Raw genomic sequence first — 18,388 nt, forward strand, 5'->3', positions numbered from 1 at the left:
CATTTACGGTGGTGATCTGTTGTCACGTATTATAAAAATGTAAATGCAAAAAAAAATATTGCTATTGTCTAATTTACTTCTTGAATATATGAACATGATAATGTCAGAAGGAGAGTATAAAATAAATATTTAATGATTATGTTTCTACATTATATTATTGCATATAACAAAAGATGAATCTATAGACGGTTATTAAAACTAGCTTCTGCTATAGTCGATTTGAATTAGGATTCGATATAGCTGAACTATTATATGCTGTTCCGCTTTGACATTTCTCTCGCTCAGTGGCCAATACGATTTGACAACATTTGTGAATACGGTACGATGTAACATTTCACAAGCGTCTCTGGAATTTTAATTTTTACAATTTATATTTTTGATTTGTTATGTTCTTGAGCTGTGTTCTAATAATGACTATTTAAAAAAAAGGTTTTAAATGACATTGTTGTGAATTGATAGTTTAACTATGTCATTCACTGATTTACATATGTGACAAACGTCAAAGATTATACAATGTTACGTAGGTCAAAAGACAGGGACAGTATGTTCGATTTAGTTATCTGACTTCTTATAGTCTTACATTACTTAATGCATCAGATTAATGAAATTTTAAGTAAAAATGATGATATCCTAAAGAAAGTTGTTTATAGAAAGAAAGTATTATTCAAAAAGAAATAATTAGGATATAGGTACTGTCACATTCCATCAGAAATGTGAGAAGGTAATATTTATTGAATTATGGTTGTGGTATATCAAGAAATATAGAAAAGGTACCTGCCTATATAGAATACTGATAATATCATTGTTGGCATTGGTGGAGAAAACTTAATAATAAAAATGTAAGTTTCAAGTAAACGATTTTACTTGATATCTACTTTGTATTCTAATACAAGTGAATAATACCTAAGATTGAGATCAATAATTTCATTTTAAGTACATCGGAGGCATTGTTTTAATAAAAAAGTACCAAATAAAATGTAGCAATATAATATTGGTAACGATGACATGTTGCCAGTTCATCCACAGAATTATTACTCTATTGACAATGTGCACTATTTACATATTTTTAAAATATCAATTTATACAACTGTAAATATAATAATATGTAAGTCGATATAATATTGTACGGAGGGCTTGCAGTTTACAAAAATACAAAAAATTATTCCGGAGGCCCCCGAGACCGCGCGGGCCGTAGCATTCCTTATTCTTAACGTTAAACTCTCCCTAGCCTAGGGTTTTTTTTCATTAAAATTACAGTTAAAAATTACACAAAGAGATCACACATTTAAACCTTATACATGTATATAAACAAACTTTCTCATAGGCGGTATCGTGTGCGGAGCGAGATACATTTTTCGATACCTAAAGTTCTTCTCTAATTCGACGCAATATTAATATTCAAATCAAATAATAATAATAATAGTACGGGTCGGACTGGGATTTCGTATTGCCAAATTCGCGGCCGACTCGCGGCGACGAGGTTTACAAATTTTCCTACCTAAACGCTATTAATTTTTTACATCGAGATTTGGAATCGAATCGAAAACTACCCGCCCCCGTCCAGCCGGGGGAGTGTCCCGAAACAGGTTTTGTACGGCCGAAAGAATCTCGATTCCGCCGAATCCGAAGACTCCGTACGAGCACCATGCGAATATCGTTTCAAAAAATTCCACCAGACTACGTCTCCTTGCCGTCGTAGAAGACGGGATCCAGGGCGCAGGGCGGGCGGCGCGGATAGAGAGAGAGGTACGGTCACTGGGGCGGCGGTTTAAAGTCCTGCGGTGGGGGGGCGGGCGAACCCTGCGGCTGGAACTGCGGCTGGCCGAAGGGCGGGGCGTAGCACTGCGGGAAGTAGAGCTCGGGTTTGATGGCGGCGGGCGGCAGAGCACGCAGGAGCGGCTGTTTGGTGTCCAGCAGCGGGTTGCAGTTATTGTTGCGGCGGTTCTTGGCGGCGTGGGGATTCATGTGGTTGTCGATGTGCTTCTTGACCTCGGGCTCGGTGGCAAATCGTCGCCGACAGTTGGGCATGGGGCAGCAGAAGGGGCGGTCGCCCTGATGCGTGCGCGTGTGCTGGTCCAGTATAGCCTTCTGGCGGAAGTCTTTTCCGCACTGCGCGCATTTGTAGGGTTTCTCCCCCGTATGGATCCGCAAGTGCTGATTGAGGATGGTGCGCTGGCGGAAGAATCGCGGGCAGTAAACGCAGCCGTACGGTTTTTCATTGGTATGGATGCGCAAGTGCTGCGTTAAATGGGACTGCTGTCGGAAGCGCTTGCCGCACTCGGGGCAGGGGTAGGGGCGCGACTCGATGTGGATGCAGCCGTGCTGCAGTAGCGTCGACTTCTGCTTGAACTCCTTCTGGCAGATGGGGCAGCGCACGTACAGCGGCATGCCGGCCGACCGTCCGTGCTGGATGACATCAGGCAGCCCTCCCTTGCCGGCACCCTTCAAGTACTGCAGCGCACCGAAGTTGGCGCCGCCGAACACCGAGTGGTTGAGACCCTTGGGGTCCTTAAAGTAGGCCGGGTATTGGACCGAGTCCGTCGGCGAGAAGCAGCCGTTGCGGTTCTGGTCCGGGTGGGAGCTGTCGGCGTCGCCGAAGGTGGACGCCGCCTCCTCTTTACCCTCGTCAGGCGGAAAGGGGACGTCCTGCGGCCACAGCGTCGGCGTCATCCCGTTTTTGAAAATCAAGTGCGGCGACACATCTGCAACATCGTAAAATCTATTAGATCGCAAAAAAACTTCAGCACAATTAATTCTCATCGTCGCCAGACATGTGAGATAACGGTAATTAATACTTTTAAGTGTATCGGTAATTTTAGGAAATGCATGCAATTTTTAAAAAATGATAAAAAATTTAAATTTCGAAATGATCGCGACGCTTTGGAGCGGTCGAGAGGTGTAAACAGAAGGCCAATGGGTGGGTCGAATCGGCGGAAGTGCATTTTAATCTACTCGCGAATTGCGCAACATCGCGGTTGTTTCCCGTGATCTGAGAAAAACACCTAAAGCGCTGAGGCTAAGGCTGGTTTGAAGAAATACAAAATTCCGCTCGGCGGAGAGTCGGAGGTCGGTCTCAAAATGGGAATAGCGCTCGCCTTGGTGTGTGCGGACGTGCTGATTCAGGATGGCCTTCTGGCGGAAATGTTTGCCGCACTCCCCGCACGAGTAGGGCTTCTCACCGGAATGGATGCGCAGGTGCTGGTTGAGGATGGCGCGCTGGCGGAAGGTGCGCGGGCAGTAGACGCACGCGTAGGGTTTCTCGTTGGCGTGGATGCGCAGGTGCTGCGTGAGATGGGACTGCTGGCGGAAGCGCTTTCCGCACTCGGGGCAGCCGTACGGTCTGGAGTCCGTGTGGATTCGCTCGTGCTGCAGCAGCGTTGACTTCTGCTTGAAGTCTTTGCCGCACGTGAGGCACTTGAACAGGCGGAGGTCCCCGTTCGGGTTGGGCTTCCGCGGCTTGGGCATCGAGCCGTCGGGGCCGCCCTGCTGGATGATGTCGGGGAGAGCCGCGCGCAGGTCGGGCATGCTGCCGTACTGGTGTCCGTCGGGCAGGGGCAGAGGAAGAGAGCCGTCGCCCCCCAGCGGCAGGCCTCCGCCGGGCTGCTTGAGGTAGTGCAGTCCCGGGAAGCCCCCGGGCCCTAGCATGTGCCCGCCGGGGCCGAGGGTCTGCCTCGCCTCTTTGAAGTAGTGCGCGGAGTACTGGTGCTGCAAGTCCTGGTGCTGGTCTGAAGGCGGGGCGTAGCAGGACGCTCGGTCGAGAGTATCGGCCGCCGATGGCAGCTGCGCGGGAGACGGCAGCTGTGAGATCTGGTCCTGGTCTCCGTTGTGAGCGGTCTGGTCGGTGGGCGGCGCGGGACTTCCCAGCTGCTGTTGCTGCTGCTGCGTTTGGTGCTGTTGCTGCTGTTCCGCCTCCGCGGCCGCGTGATGCTGCTGCGGGGAGCCTCCGCTGGGCGGCGACTGGTGTTGTCCTCCTCCGTAGCCCGAGGAGTCCAGCGCTCCCGCGCCCCACTGCCCCTGTCCGCGTTCCATGCCATCCTTGTACAGTACGTAAGGTGCTCCGGTATCTGGAACGCAAAGAGAGAAAAATTTTAATTAATAGATTGCATTTTATTTGGAATCGGTAATCAGCATGTCCTGGAATTCACAATAGGAATTTGAAATAAAAGTATGTTGTGTTGCAATGTACCATTTCGTACATCGGACGCGTCGGGGTTGCAGGCGGGCGGGGTTGGCTTTGGCGTGTCTCAGTTCACTGTTCGGGATCTTTTGCGTGTTTTAATGCAATTTTATATTATTTATATTGTTTTATGGTTCACTAAAACGATCATTCATAATACATTACATTACGATGGTAGGTATAACATTTTGCCGTTACCAGTGACGTCCCTAGACAAAATGCCGCCCCTAGGCAGTGCCAAAATGCCGCCACATTTTTTATACAGTACTTTTTATCATCCTTTCATGACTCAAATATCTAAGAAATGTGTTGTATGGATACATTACTACTAACAAGATATATACCACTAAAAATCTAATTTAAATGCCACCTCTGCTTATACAATATTGTGAGTCTACGGTTTTAGATAAGTACATTTAAAAATACACCTGACAACTTCCAAAACTCGCGAGAGACTTACAAACATATTTGGATATTTTTTAAATTAGGTATGCACGTGTCATTGCTATTCACCAAGAACGTGACGTCCAAAGACAACGGAAGTAAACTAGACATCGCAAATCCGACAAAAAAAATGTCCTGTTAAAACTTGTATAGTACCTAGTTAATACAATTTGTTTCTAACCAGTGAACTGATTTTTTTAATGGAAAGATATTTCCGATATTACGAATGTTATGTAGCTATTTCTATATATATACTTAATGATTATCCTCGATTTGCCGCTCTTTGAGTAACTGCCGCCCCCAAGCAACGCTCAATCTGCCTACCCCCATGGGACGTCACTGGCCCGTTACCATCAATACCAACTAATTTCACTCGGGCTTATTTATTGAAGGCATTCATACAATGAATTTGTATAAAAAACTCAATATTTTCAAGTGATCAATTAACATTAGATATATTCATCGCCAAATACCTACTACATAGTATTCTGATTAATCGTATTTAGATGATTTATTATCTAAAAAAATGATCGGTCAGACGTAGGTAGAAAAAAACTAGTTTTTGTTTTAAAAAATGTTGAGACCGGAACTTACGCATGGTATGTGTAGATACTAGATTGTATGGTGTAGGTTGGTCAGGATATAAATACTGAATCTGATAATTATAAAAAAAATCTTCCATCACCAATGTGAACCTACTAACCCTTTCTGCAAAATCTTGAATGTGATCACTTCCGAACGTATTCATATTGCCGGTTATGTTTTTTTCTTTTCGTGCAAATGAATTGAAATTTTGAGTCGGGTGTTTATTATGTATTATCAAATACCTCCGATGTCTCTTTGAAATTTTTTTTATTCAGTAAACGTGATTTGATAAGACATTAAAAAAACAAGACACTACTTTCAAAATAACAAATTTAAAACGTTCGAGTTGGACTACAAATAATAGGTATCGAATTAAAATTATTATCTTAATACTATCGACCGAAGGTGCTTGATGGAATTTGAATTAAAATTCTAATGTATTTAAGTTTTGTACTATTCCATTTAAGTAGTTTTTTACGACCCGGGTTTCGCCTTTCGGCATCTTCAGGCGCTGTGTATACTCACCAAAAGGCAAACACACACTGACAACGAACACGACGAACAAATTGCACTGAAATTCCCACAAACGAGGGGCTGACAGGGCTCTAGCCTGAGGAATTGACCAGATGAGTGAGATAAACGCACATCACAAATTTGCTCTAATTGTAAAAAAATCGCCTGCGGCGCTAATTTTCTTCAGGTATATTAACATTTTAAAATATGTGGTTGTGTAATTGCATTTTTGGTTAATGTTTTTTGATACACTGAATACCCTTAATTTTATCTCTAACACCATTACAAAAAACGCTTCTATAGAGCGTCACACTGCCTTTAACCTTAGTGATAGGTAGGGGGCCCGCCAAAAATCCTGGATTGGGGGCCGCTTCAGGATGTGGAGGACATGGAAATCACTAAATATAATATTATGTTTTTACAACTTTATTTTTTATAACTTTAGTTGTTTGTTTAATTTCTTATGCGCTTCGTGGTAGTTAGCAGGTAAGAAGTTTGGCTGAAGTGAGTTCCGCTTCCGGCACCTTTGTTTTTATAAAAATAGCCCTGGATATTGCTATAGATTAATTTATTTATAAATTAATAGAATACCACAAAAAAATGGCAGACTGAATGCAATTTTGGCAAAGCGCATCCCTTCGCAGGAGATCGGTCACTTTCAAAGCCGCCCAGACTTATAGGTTTCTAAATTTCTAACTTTGAAAGCCATACTATTTATTATCAGAGTATTACTTTTACTTTCAATTTTCAACATGAACTCAATATTATCCTTCAATTCGCGCAAGAAATCCGGGGCAGGCGTTACTTGTCACTCGTATGTCGGCACCAGACGATTCGTTGATTCATACGAGCATTATAGATGGTGTTTATTATGTCAATGCCATTGACTTAGCATGGAAAATCTCATTATAACAGTGGACAAGTCAGCAGAATAGATCAAATACATGGACGCAAATTTGTAATATGCACCCTTATTGCAGTGTAGATATTTCTTTTCCAAAAACAATGCATTTACCCTGTAACTTGTATGTGTAATACTGAAATAGCGTAAACGCATAAACGTGAATTGTATTTTCAATAAGTAAGCATCCTTCCTAAGAGTTAATTTTTAATAACACTCATCTGCATTCATCCGTTTACCAACGATTGGAATTTGTGTAAGACGTAAGCATGGCCCCCACATCCTGAAGTGGGCCCCCAGGCTAGGATATTTGGCGGGCCCCCCTACCCATCGCTAAGGATAAAGGCAGTGTGACGCTCCACAGTAGCTTTTTCCAAATGATGTACGCGGTAAAGTTAATGTGTATATTTTTAGTGTTTTTTAATATTTTAATACATCCATTTGAAATATGGAATTGACGAGTATACACAAACAAACATCGTATCGTACAAACACATAATTTTAAATAATAAGGCGACTTTTTTACTATTAGAGAGGATTTGTGATTTGTATTTATATCACTTTATCTGGTCGACTCGCCACGCCGGACCGTTCCTGAGCCCGGACCCCCAGGCTAGAGCCCTGTCAGCCCCCCCCCCTTTTATGGGGGCCATGGACGTAAGTGAGGAGACCCAGTGTAAATGGTACGTGAATAATAAAAATAATACACCGTGTGATAATACGCATAAGATAAGATACTTGAGTCATGTTCACCCCTCGTCGAGATGCACGAGCTAGGAATCAAATAATGCGTTTTACCTGATCCGCGAAAAAAATGGTTTTATTTATGGTTCTTCATTTTCCGTGATGATTTTGTTAGGTGAGAATGATGAGCGGCAAGATAACACTATTAGGCGCGCCCAAGAACGTTATATACATCGAAAGTGAACCAAAAAAATGTATTATAAAATTTACAACGCATTGGAAATGTCAAGGTTTGAAAAAATAACGCAGCGAGCTGCGATTTGAATGTCACGCCATGATCATATCCAAATTATCTGGGGTCATGTGTCAGACAGACTTCAAATCAGTTCCAGATTGTGTGTTCCGTGTCGAAAATGCATGCAAGATAAGAAAAAAATCTTTGATTCAATCTCGCTATTAAAATTATATTTTTATTTCAAAATTGAACCGCATCAACCTACTGTAAATATGCTTCAAATGGTTGTAAGAATTTAGACAATCGTTATTATGTCTATAATAATCATTTTTATCATAAATATTTATCGGCACTTTCGTGCTGGGACAAGTGGCGGCTCATGGATAAGATATCTGGAGGTGCTGCGGTTGATTAAAAATAAAAAAAATGTTTATTGGGATTATATTTTACTATTAACATGAAAATTAAATATAAATTATTAATTATATTAATAATTTAAATAAAGAACTTTGCATAAATTGCTTGCAGAAATAAATTTTAACAATGTTAATAAATCATTAAAGCTATATTTCTTCCCTCGCTGTCGCGCTCGTGCTCATGTGGGAACGCAAAAACGACAAAATACCGTCGGACCGGCAGTACCGACCAAGCTTCCAACTGTGAGCTCCGCTTCCCGCACCCCTCCTTCACCCACAAGAGCATATTCCATTGAAAACGGTACTGCATAAAATAAATAAAATTAGTACCGCGGTGTATGTTAATTATTGAATGTATCGGTGCGCGGGCGAGCTTAATACATGCTTAAATAATATTGATATTTTCATATAAAATACATAAATGTATGTATATTAAAATTGTACATTTTTCTCAATTTGCTTGGGGGTGCTGCAGTTCCGCAGTGCACATGGACGAGCCGCAAATGGCTGGGACTAGGTACTAAGTACATAGTAATTAAGAATTCTTTTCCGAGTGCAAAAACACTGTGTTTGCTTAGTAATATTTAAATATACTGCTAAGTTTTAAATCAAACGAATAAAAAATGACACTTTCACGAAATTGCTACTGCGACTGCGTAATCACGCCATCATTTTCGCAATGGATAAAAGGGATGTATTTGTTTCAAACAAGATCCAACCAGCAAGGATCGTGGATCTTGTTGCAGAAATACGTCCAAATATTGCGGTGATTTTTAAATAACAATATCTTAGGAATAAATAAAAAAACAACATACGTACCTATCTGTATTAATAGGTTATAATATTATAGCGACAATGAGTATAAAAAAATACGATTACTGCTTTTATTGTTGACCATGTCCGATTGAAAGCAGATGGGCCTCCACGGGTGGAGGTTTGTATTAACAGACTTTTATTTTTACGAGATATGGATAAGTACCTATATCTTGCTATATTATACTACAATATATATATAGGGATAATATACTTGCTCAACCTATTATGTCCATACTCTGACTCCAAACACACATTGGAAAATAATGTGCATTTACCACTCAGGATTCGAACCTGGGACCCCCAACATTATAAACCGACGCGTTAGCCGCTCGGCCTCCGCTTTTATTTCTTCAATATTTGGACTCAAACTTTTGATCTTGCTTTGATATTGTTTTTAAAAAACTTGATAAAAGCAAACATCTAAAAAAATCTTTTCCATTACGGCGATTACCAATAAATTTAATGTGTATTGAAACCCTGCGATTTTTTACACTTCACTGAAATGTCGAGTCAAGAAACCGCATCAAGGTAATTAAATTTATTTATTGTTTTGATCACTATACTGAATTATATAATCATTTTATTAATTTGTAGAATGCAATGACATTATTATAATATACGTAAATATATAAGATTAGTATGGGCGGACATCGTCAAGAAGGATACAGAGCGTCATCGACTGGAGAGAGGATGTTTGGTATAGAGATACCTGGATGACAGTTGTACAGTCGGCCATCGAGTTCAATGGTCTGTAAGACCAGTTTCAATAAGTATTTTGATATTATTATGGTCCAGCACTCGAAATGGAAAATTTTACGAACCGGAGCGCACGTTAATTTTCTGAAAATAATAGCATAGTTATCTAATTTTATATGTGCTTTATAAAAATAAGTGTGTGGCCATTCTAGCTCAAACGGTAAAATTATTTTTTTCCACGAGACGGAATGACAATGTGCCGATTTTTCGACCCGGAATGGCGCTCAGGTGTGTCGAACCCTGGTAGCGGATACGTTCTGTATAATAATATATAAGGCGTAAAACCCACTAAACGCAGCGAGTGGGGCACTCGCGCAAAATTTCACAAGTGGCGCGTAAATCATCGAAAATACAACGTAATCAAATACGCCAGCGCACACTGATTTGACGACGCATTGTGCCCGCCCGCCCCATGATTCACCGTTGTTTGGCTTCTCAGCGGGACGAATTAACGAAAATACAACGTAGTCCATTCATTGAACACGGCAAGCAAAATCACGCTTCTGGAAGCGTCGTCGATAGACGGACGAGAAGGCATTATTTAATAACAGTGAACTCATTGTTTAGTTATTGCGTGTCCGATATTTCGCTGGTAGAATGATGTCATCGTGAATATTAATTAGAAGCCCCGAAAAATTTAATAATATTTTTATTGTTTTGTTATGAGAGACGCTGATAATAATAATTATTTTGTGCTTCTTGTGCCCCTTATTACATAGGTGAAGGGTAATGCGCGGGTGGGAGGGGGCCTACTTCGTAGTGAGCGTACCGAGCGCCGCTTTGGTGGGCTTTATGCCTAAAGCTTAAATTTTCAGATTATTATCGATTCACTTTTCTTGACATGGAGGCAGTGCAATAATTCTGATGATTATTAACCTGGTAATCATCAAAATTAGTCTATATAATCAGGGTTATTTGGTTAAGGGTAGATCTTAATAATCTATTTCTGACCTGCGAATAAGAAATTTCATAAAAACTCAAAACAAGGTTAGGTAGGTATCTTACCTACAAAAATTAATGATTGTAACTAATTGATAAATAAAGAGTAGCGATTGCTTCTGTAAAAAAAAATGATAAATGATGATGATTGACTGGTGATTGTGTATATAAACCGTTTAAGCTAGAAATATACTATAATTCATTAATATTTGCAAAAAAAATGATGGCTTATAAATAATAAGCAATATTCTTCGCAATTCAATTGATTGAGCCGGTGATCATCTCTAATAATAATTTTCTTACCTGCACAAGCGGAAATACCTAACATAGAAATATTAGCGATGTACCCATTAGCTTTTTGGGTGAGTAAATCAATACATATCAGTGGCGAAGACTCCATACTAGGCGATTATTTAAAGCCTACCTTCTATAATTTTTATTTTCATGTTGACGTATTTATATAATCACAAATAATAATATATTCAATATGCCCAAAGACATCTATCGTAAAATTGTCATAATTTTACGATCTTTTCCCATATTTCAATAAGCACCATCTATGGCATCTCTCGAAAGTTAAAAAAAATAGAACACACCGCGTTTCGCTTCACATATTGTATAGGATTATTTTCGCGTAAAACGACGGGTTTTTGAATATGAAGTTTTTTTCTCATTATTTCAAAATGTCTGGCGTCCCGCATACAAATGGACAAGCTGTTTCGTTAGCGCTTACGTCGCGAGAGCGCATTTATTCAAAATAATTAATAAGAAGATAATTTAAAAAAAATATTTCTATGGGATTAAATCACATAAATATGTATTGATTGTTGTTAAAAATATAAAATAATTTATCTCGTGATTTTTATTTATTTATTAGTTCACTCGTTAGACAATTAAGATATTATCTGATATTGTACCTACCTAAGTCTGTGTTTTAAATATAGAAGTATTTTAAAATGTCTAGTTTTACGGGTTAAATTATAAATTGTTATTGAACATAATACATACAATACAGCAACGGATATTTTCATAGATGAGGTAATATATTTTGAGCGTAAATGTTACGTTTATAAATGTTTAGGAAAATACATAAGTAATTCAAGCTAATTGCTTATCTTTATGAACTAATTATAACAAACCAATTAAGCTTTTGAAATTTCTTCGTTTTAGCGTACCTATTCATCAGTAGTAATATTGGGTTGTCTTCTTATTTCCCGCAAATATATTTGACATGCATGGTTACTCCCACAGCCTACCTCTTTCAAAAATTCACCCTTCGCCACTGATACATATCAACGATATTAAAAGGTTTGTGAGGATAATATTATGTACTTACAATTAAAATCTTACTTCACAATATCTGACACACGACCTGTTTGACAAGAAAAGTAAGTACCTACCTATATATGCTCTTTATTTTATATTTAGTAAATCAATCATTCATCAAATTTATTTAAAAGCGTGAGGTTTAATTAGGGAAAACGTAAAAAAACTGACATCTTCGATGCATCTCGATATTTTGATTTTCACCTCCTGGGATAAATTATAATTTTATAAGAATTCAATCGAGATTTAATGAAGTTATGTTTTAAAAAGTGAGTTATCACTAATATAGATACCTACTATAAAATTGTCATAACGATATACTTTTAATTTTACCACGTTTTTCTTAGCTCGTATTCTTGTTTGTCCGGTGGTTGTTTATCCAGTACAAATCTTGCAATCGATTTTTAACTAACTTCCCGATTAGCTAGAGACATTTGAAACTTTTAGAATATATCAGAATACGAATCCAATGCATTTTTTAAATACTTTTAGCCATCTTTAAGTAGAATTGAATTCATTTTCAGTTAATTCTATTTTGTATGAAAAGTTATTTCGGAAGAAATCCGTAATTCAATCCACTATTATTGGTTGCTAGGGGTCTGGGGTCCTAGCAACTAAATTATTAATATATGTATACGTACGTCACTATAGAAATCAAAATGACATTTCAGTATTCTATATTTGTTTGTTTGTTGCAAAATAGCAAAATGATTTGTTGACAACTGCCTTATTTGTCCTAAATTATTAATACATAGAATTGTCAAGTTTATATGATTCAACAGAAAATTTAAAAACGTGGTAGGTATATAAAAAGTTCTTTTATTTTGTAATTATTTACTTATTCATTTAAAAGAAAACCTTCTTGGCTATGTATGATTCACACAATTTATCGACAGGCGTCGCACAGCGTCGCGTCTTACAAACGATGGCAAAAATACCATTTGAGGCGTTTCATTATGCCGTTTCGTTTCAACGACGGTTATAAGAAAGAGATAGCGGTTGTCTGTTACAAAGATGTAGCTTCTCAACATGTTTTCGCACATGGGTATTTTTTTTATCGTGAAGATTAACGGAAAATTGCACACCCAGACAAAAAATTAGAGCAGATGATGGACCGAGGTAAAAATCTGTTAAGTACGGATTAATCACTAAATACTTTCGGTATGTGGGTAGCATGGCTCCCACAAGGGGGGGAAGCTGACAGGGGCCTAGCCTGGGGGCCCGGCGAGACGAGACGACCAGATAAATAAGATTAACACAGATCACAAATTTGCTTCACTAGTAAAAAAAAAGTCGCCTGCGTTTATTTTCTTTCAATACTATTATTATTTTAAATTATTTGGTTGTACGATACAACTTTTAATTGCGTATCAATACTCAACAACTCCATAATTTAAAGGAATGTATTAAAACATAAGTAGGTGCCTACACATTAATTTTACCACGTACAACATTTGGAAAACGCTACCGTAGAGCGTCACACTGCCTTTATCCTTAGCGATAGATAGGAGGGCCCGCCAAAGATCCTAGTCAGGGGGCCTGCTTCAGGATGTGGGGGCCATGGTGGGTAGGTATGTAAATGTCTGCAAGATCAATAGTTCATGTGTACAATTCTGTTGTGTTGAACATAACTTTAAACATAATTTTTTTTGATAGTAAATATTTACTTTACTTTATATTCGAGGGAAAATTTCTCAGCTTTTAAAAAGTTTGCGGCATTATACGGCAAGCGAGAAGGTCTTTTCTCATCGAGAATTGACCGTAATACATTATATGGAATTAGGGATCACGCACACTCTAGTGCACGCCAACCAAGGTCTTGGGAAGTTGCTCCTGGGACACTTTCGGCACAAATTTGAACAGCGCCTATCGTTCGTTACGCCACGGTATACGCCTGCATAACGGGTGTGGAGACGTGGCGGGTGGTGGAGGGAAAAGCAAGTAAATATTTACGCATATCTTTGGGTAAAAACATGGAAGTCATAGGTAAGAATTTTAAATTGTTAAAAATAGGTTTGACATACTGTTTCAGTAAAACAGGCTAATTTTACGATGATTACTACAAGTTATTTTACCGAAAGTAGTACCTACGTCGGCAATAACTATTTATGAAGGAAAGGGTGTATTTAATAATTTTATGTTATTGAATAATATGTATAATTGCATCTAAAGGGAACATTAAAAAATATTCTCCTGAGAAACTATTTCTTTTCGACTTACCTAGGTGATTTTACCCGAACCCAATCATCACAGAATAATAAATTGTTCACTGCTATTAATTGTGGGAATATGAGGATAACGTTCATTGGTCTTCCAAATTTCTTGTGGGGAAAAGTTTCAGAAGCACCGGCAGTTTTAAGTATATCCGTTGCAAGTCTCTGTATGTACTTACCAGGTAGCCGTTTGCAAAACCGGCTGTAGTCGACTCGACTCGTTATGATCGAATGTAATGTAAGAGTAGTGCTGTATCACCGCTTTTAACCTTGACAGAGAAACTTGTGTTGAGGTAGTGAACGGAAGTAGTATCGCTTTATCCGATAAGCTAACGATCCTTTGCAATCATAATTAAAGTTTTATAATAATTATTATTTTATTGCACGCTGTAAGTACCCGGCGTATCGCTTGTAAATTATTGATTATCGACAAGTTATTGACGTATTCTCTACATTGTAAGCATTAATAAAATGTGGAATATTTTTTTAATCATTTCAGTAAGGACAGTAGTTGGCAATATCAATTTTTCGAAAATTGAGGGTTCTAGAAACAAAAACGACAGTTTTCATTTTTGAAAAATTTTAGCAAGTCAATAAAAATGTTTTATTTCTCTTTTATATGTATAATATCTAAAAACAATAATATAAAATGTTAAGTAGGAGGTAAGTATAGAATATTATTAGATTATTATACTTATACAATATTTTTTTCAGAAATTATAACCATGAGAAAGATATAAGACGTTTTTAATGACTCACCAACATTTTACGGAAATGGAAACTGCCGTTTTTGTTTCAATTGTAGAATTAACAAAAGTTTTGTTTCAATACCAATTTTTATTTTGATTATTAAAAATACTGTGAAAAGTTCACGAATCACATCCCTTCTTGTAATCTGGTATTATTACCATTAGGGGAGCGTGGGGTAATGGGAGCCGGTGGGTAATGAGAGCGACTGCAAAACAGGTACCATCTAACACTAAAATGACTCGGAAATAACCAAAACATCTTCGTCAATCGTCGGCTAAGCCCGTCGATCGCTGTCGGCGCTTAGTGGCACGTGCACGCGTGTGGCGAGTGGAAGTGTGTTTTGGGCTAAGTGCTTACATAAATTTACAATACATAAACATCAACGTAAGTACATAAAATTTTACTTATTTTATCATATTTTGTGTCCATTGTATAGCCAGATACATGTATTTTTGTTTAGTAGTTTCAGAATCAAAGTTTAAAATGGTTTGGTTACGTTATTTATCAATCTTCAAAGTGGTTGACATTCGGTTAATTGGAGCCTAGGTGGCTCCCATTACCCCTATATAAATTTCACACCTCTTTTACTAGTAGACAAGATTTTAATTGTTCCAGATGCCCAGAAATAGAAAGCTGACGACTTTCAAGGCTGGTTGGACTGTGACTTTGTTGGAAAATGCCCTCCGAAACCCGAAAGATTATATTTGTGTTTTTTGCTTAGTTCCATAATATGACGTGTTGATTCTTTTGATATTTTTAGTACTAGAACATATTTTTGATGAATTACATTAGTAAATATTTAACATTTTATTGTACTTATGTCTGTTATAATGTGTATAAGTGTTTGTAAGCATATTAAAATATGAAGCTCCCATTACATATTTGGTAAATTTTTGGCTCTCATTACCCTACATGTGGGGTAATTGGAGCCAAATGTGTTTTTTGGGAAAACGTTTTTATTGTACCTTAGTTATAGAATTTTTGAGTGGAAATTGCAGTAATATTATTACTTTATAACCAAAGGACTCATTTCAAGTCTTAATATAAACGATTAGAACATTTTGTTACTTTTTTTCAACAATTTCCTTAGTAGGCTCCAATTCTCCCTTGCTCCCCTAATACTAAATAAATATTTAATTAGTCATTTTTGTTAATTTAGACGACATTGTTTTTCTTTATTTATCTCCACTATATAAGTATACTCATACCTATTAATTATTACATAATATTACATTCTACTCTACATATTATCATTTGCATTAGAATGTATTATTGGCTAGAGGTACTAGAAAATATTCTGTGGAATACCTATTGTTATCTTCTGAATGTGAGCAAAACTTAACACCTATCGGTCAATGTGTCGTCTGAGGTCCCGGGACAGTATTTTAAACTAAATTAATTTGATAAATGAAAAAAAAAACGATTCATAACTCCGGTTTCCTCCTCGTACTTCACCCTGTCATGTCCCAGTGTTGGGTATAGGGCAAACGCAAGGTCAAGCAACTTCCCTCGGGCCATGATCATCGTGACGGAGGATCGGAAAAGGTGTTGACTTGAATATTATTTGTATTCTATTGTCAAACGGCACAGGGGGTGGTAAAAATGTAATAGACATTACACGACAAGACACCAGTAATTATTAGACAGTTTAAAATATCTGCGATATCATAATAACATAATTACGTTGTTAATATTTGCAATAAAATTTTAATGCAAAAAAATGTATTTGGGACTAGTCGGTATACTGGGATTTCTCCCAGTGTCTCGTTGGACCAACACGCTTCTGCCTAATCACGATTTTTTTTATTCAATTCAATTAATTTATTTTACATATTGTGGACATTACAAATTATAAGTTTAAGACGTTCACAACATGACATTTAGAAACAACGAAATATTATTAAAACAATATTAGGTACATAACAAAAGAGATAGATCAGTATTAAGTTATTCTACAGTATAAATGTGTAAATACAAAAAAATTATATAGGTACAAGGAAGTACACCGGATGAGTTAAGCAGACCCTATTTTAATAATTTATAAAATAACGTCCACCTATACTCATCCTCACGTAGATGGAATATATCAACATCCGAAGCGATTTGGTTAAACAGAGTTATTGCCCTCCCAATCGGCATCACCAATGGCAGGCTAGTTCTGCTCCTCGGGAGAACAAACAACTGATGCTCCCGATTTCTAAGATAGTTATCAGGGACACACAAGTCAATACTACCAAGAATGGCAGAGTTCTCATTCACACCACGTATAAGTCGAAAAAAATACGTGGCCAAATATTGATATCTTCTAGCACTTAAACTACAGTATAGATACTATAGATAGTAAACTACAGATATAAAATACACAGTGGCGGTTTTAGACACGATGACGTCCGGTGCAGTCACTGGCAGGCATGGAGGCCCTCTTACAAAATTTTACTGAATGTTACAAATTGACATGTTTTTTTTACAGTTTTGTGCTTAGATTGGGTTTTTAAGCCGTTCACACTTTCTGATGTGCGTTACAGAAAACTGCCACTATTTCATCAGCAGTCAGGCTATATTTCAAATTTAACATGATTGGTCGATAGGCTCAGTTATTAATGTGGGAATAAATTATCTACATAACATGTATGTATAAGACATTATTAATTAACACAATAACTGATTGATTTTGGTACTTAACTGCGTTTAAAATATGTTTCCTGCGAAGATTTATAAAACAAAACAAAAAATGCTACATTAAAATACGTAGCATATTTAAATGACTATTAATCATTACAAGAGCTACATTACGTCATCTAAAGATAGGCTAATAAAAAAATCTATTACAGATATGAGATAATCATAATTATTCATAAAATAGTAATGAAAAAAAATTCATGGCCATCCATTATAATAAATAATAATAAATTGAAAATGTTTCATACACCTATCCTATTATAATATTATTATTTACATTATGTTGGTAAAACTTGATTCCATTGACCGAAAGTGCAATTGCGAATGCATTTTTGTCTCTGCTATATTCATAAATGTAAAATTAGAATATTTATTTATTCAGTGCATCAATAAATGGTAATAGCAACATTATTATGAAAATGTGGAGTCATTTATTTGTCTTGGGTCCCTTGGCACAAACACAAATATCAAAATGTCGAAATAACTATCATGATATGAAAATGCAGAGACTGCGCTGCGTGAGCCACGCTGCATGGAATGCCGGCGGAATTACCAGCAAAGCGGGCTATGCACACAAACTCCGAGGGCAAGCCACCCGAAAGACCCTGGACGACCGAAACCATGATTCAGAGAAATGTGAGATAATAATACACTATGTAATAAAATAAGAAATAAAATAAGAGAAATAAAATAAAATAACAAAAATAAAAGTAGATGGAAGCACACAGAGTGAACTTTGATAGGCCCTATCTTAAAAACTTATGAAATAACGTCCACCTAAATTCACCCTCACGTAAGTGGAATATATCAATATCCGAAGCGATTTTATTAAACATCATTATTGCCCTCCCAATTGGCATTACTAACGGCAGGTTAGTTCTGCACCTTGGGAGAACAAACAACGGATGCCCTTGATTCCTAAGGTAAATCAGAGACACACCAGCCAACACCACC

The 18,388-nt window shown here is 37.6% G+C and overlaps 1 protein-coding gene across 2 annotated transcripts in view; it reads right to left on the reverse strand.

The window, feature by feature from the left end:
* Window positions 1-386: 386 nt before the first annotated feature.
* jim (zinc finger protein jim) overlaps window positions 387-18,388 on the reverse strand; it is an 80,064-nt gene continuing 62,062 nt past the window's right edge. Inside the window, exons 2-3 of one of the 2 annotated variants that reach the window (XM_085959699.1) lie at window positions 3,096-4,064; window positions 387-2,702 (exon numbers count right to left, since the gene is read on the reverse strand). In XM_085959699.1, the coding sequence (XP_085815825.1) occupies window positions 1,753-2,702; window positions 3,096-4,064 (1,919 nt within the window). In that variant the 3' untranslated portion in view covers window positions 387-1,752. The remainder of the gene's footprint in view (window positions 2,703-3,095; window positions 4,065-18,388) is intronic. The other variant, XM_085959700.1, reaches the window with a different exon arrangement.

This window comes from Rhyacophila brunnea, unplaced genomic scaffold (assembly GCF_057557595.1).
Source record: "Rhyacophila brunnea isolate RB1 unplaced genomic scaffold, BYU_Rbru_1.0 scaffold_9, whole genome shotgun sequence".
In the NCBI taxonomy this organism is placed as follows: domain Eukaryota; kingdom Metazoa; phylum Arthropoda; class Insecta; order Trichoptera; family Rhyacophilidae; genus Rhyacophila; species Rhyacophila brunnea.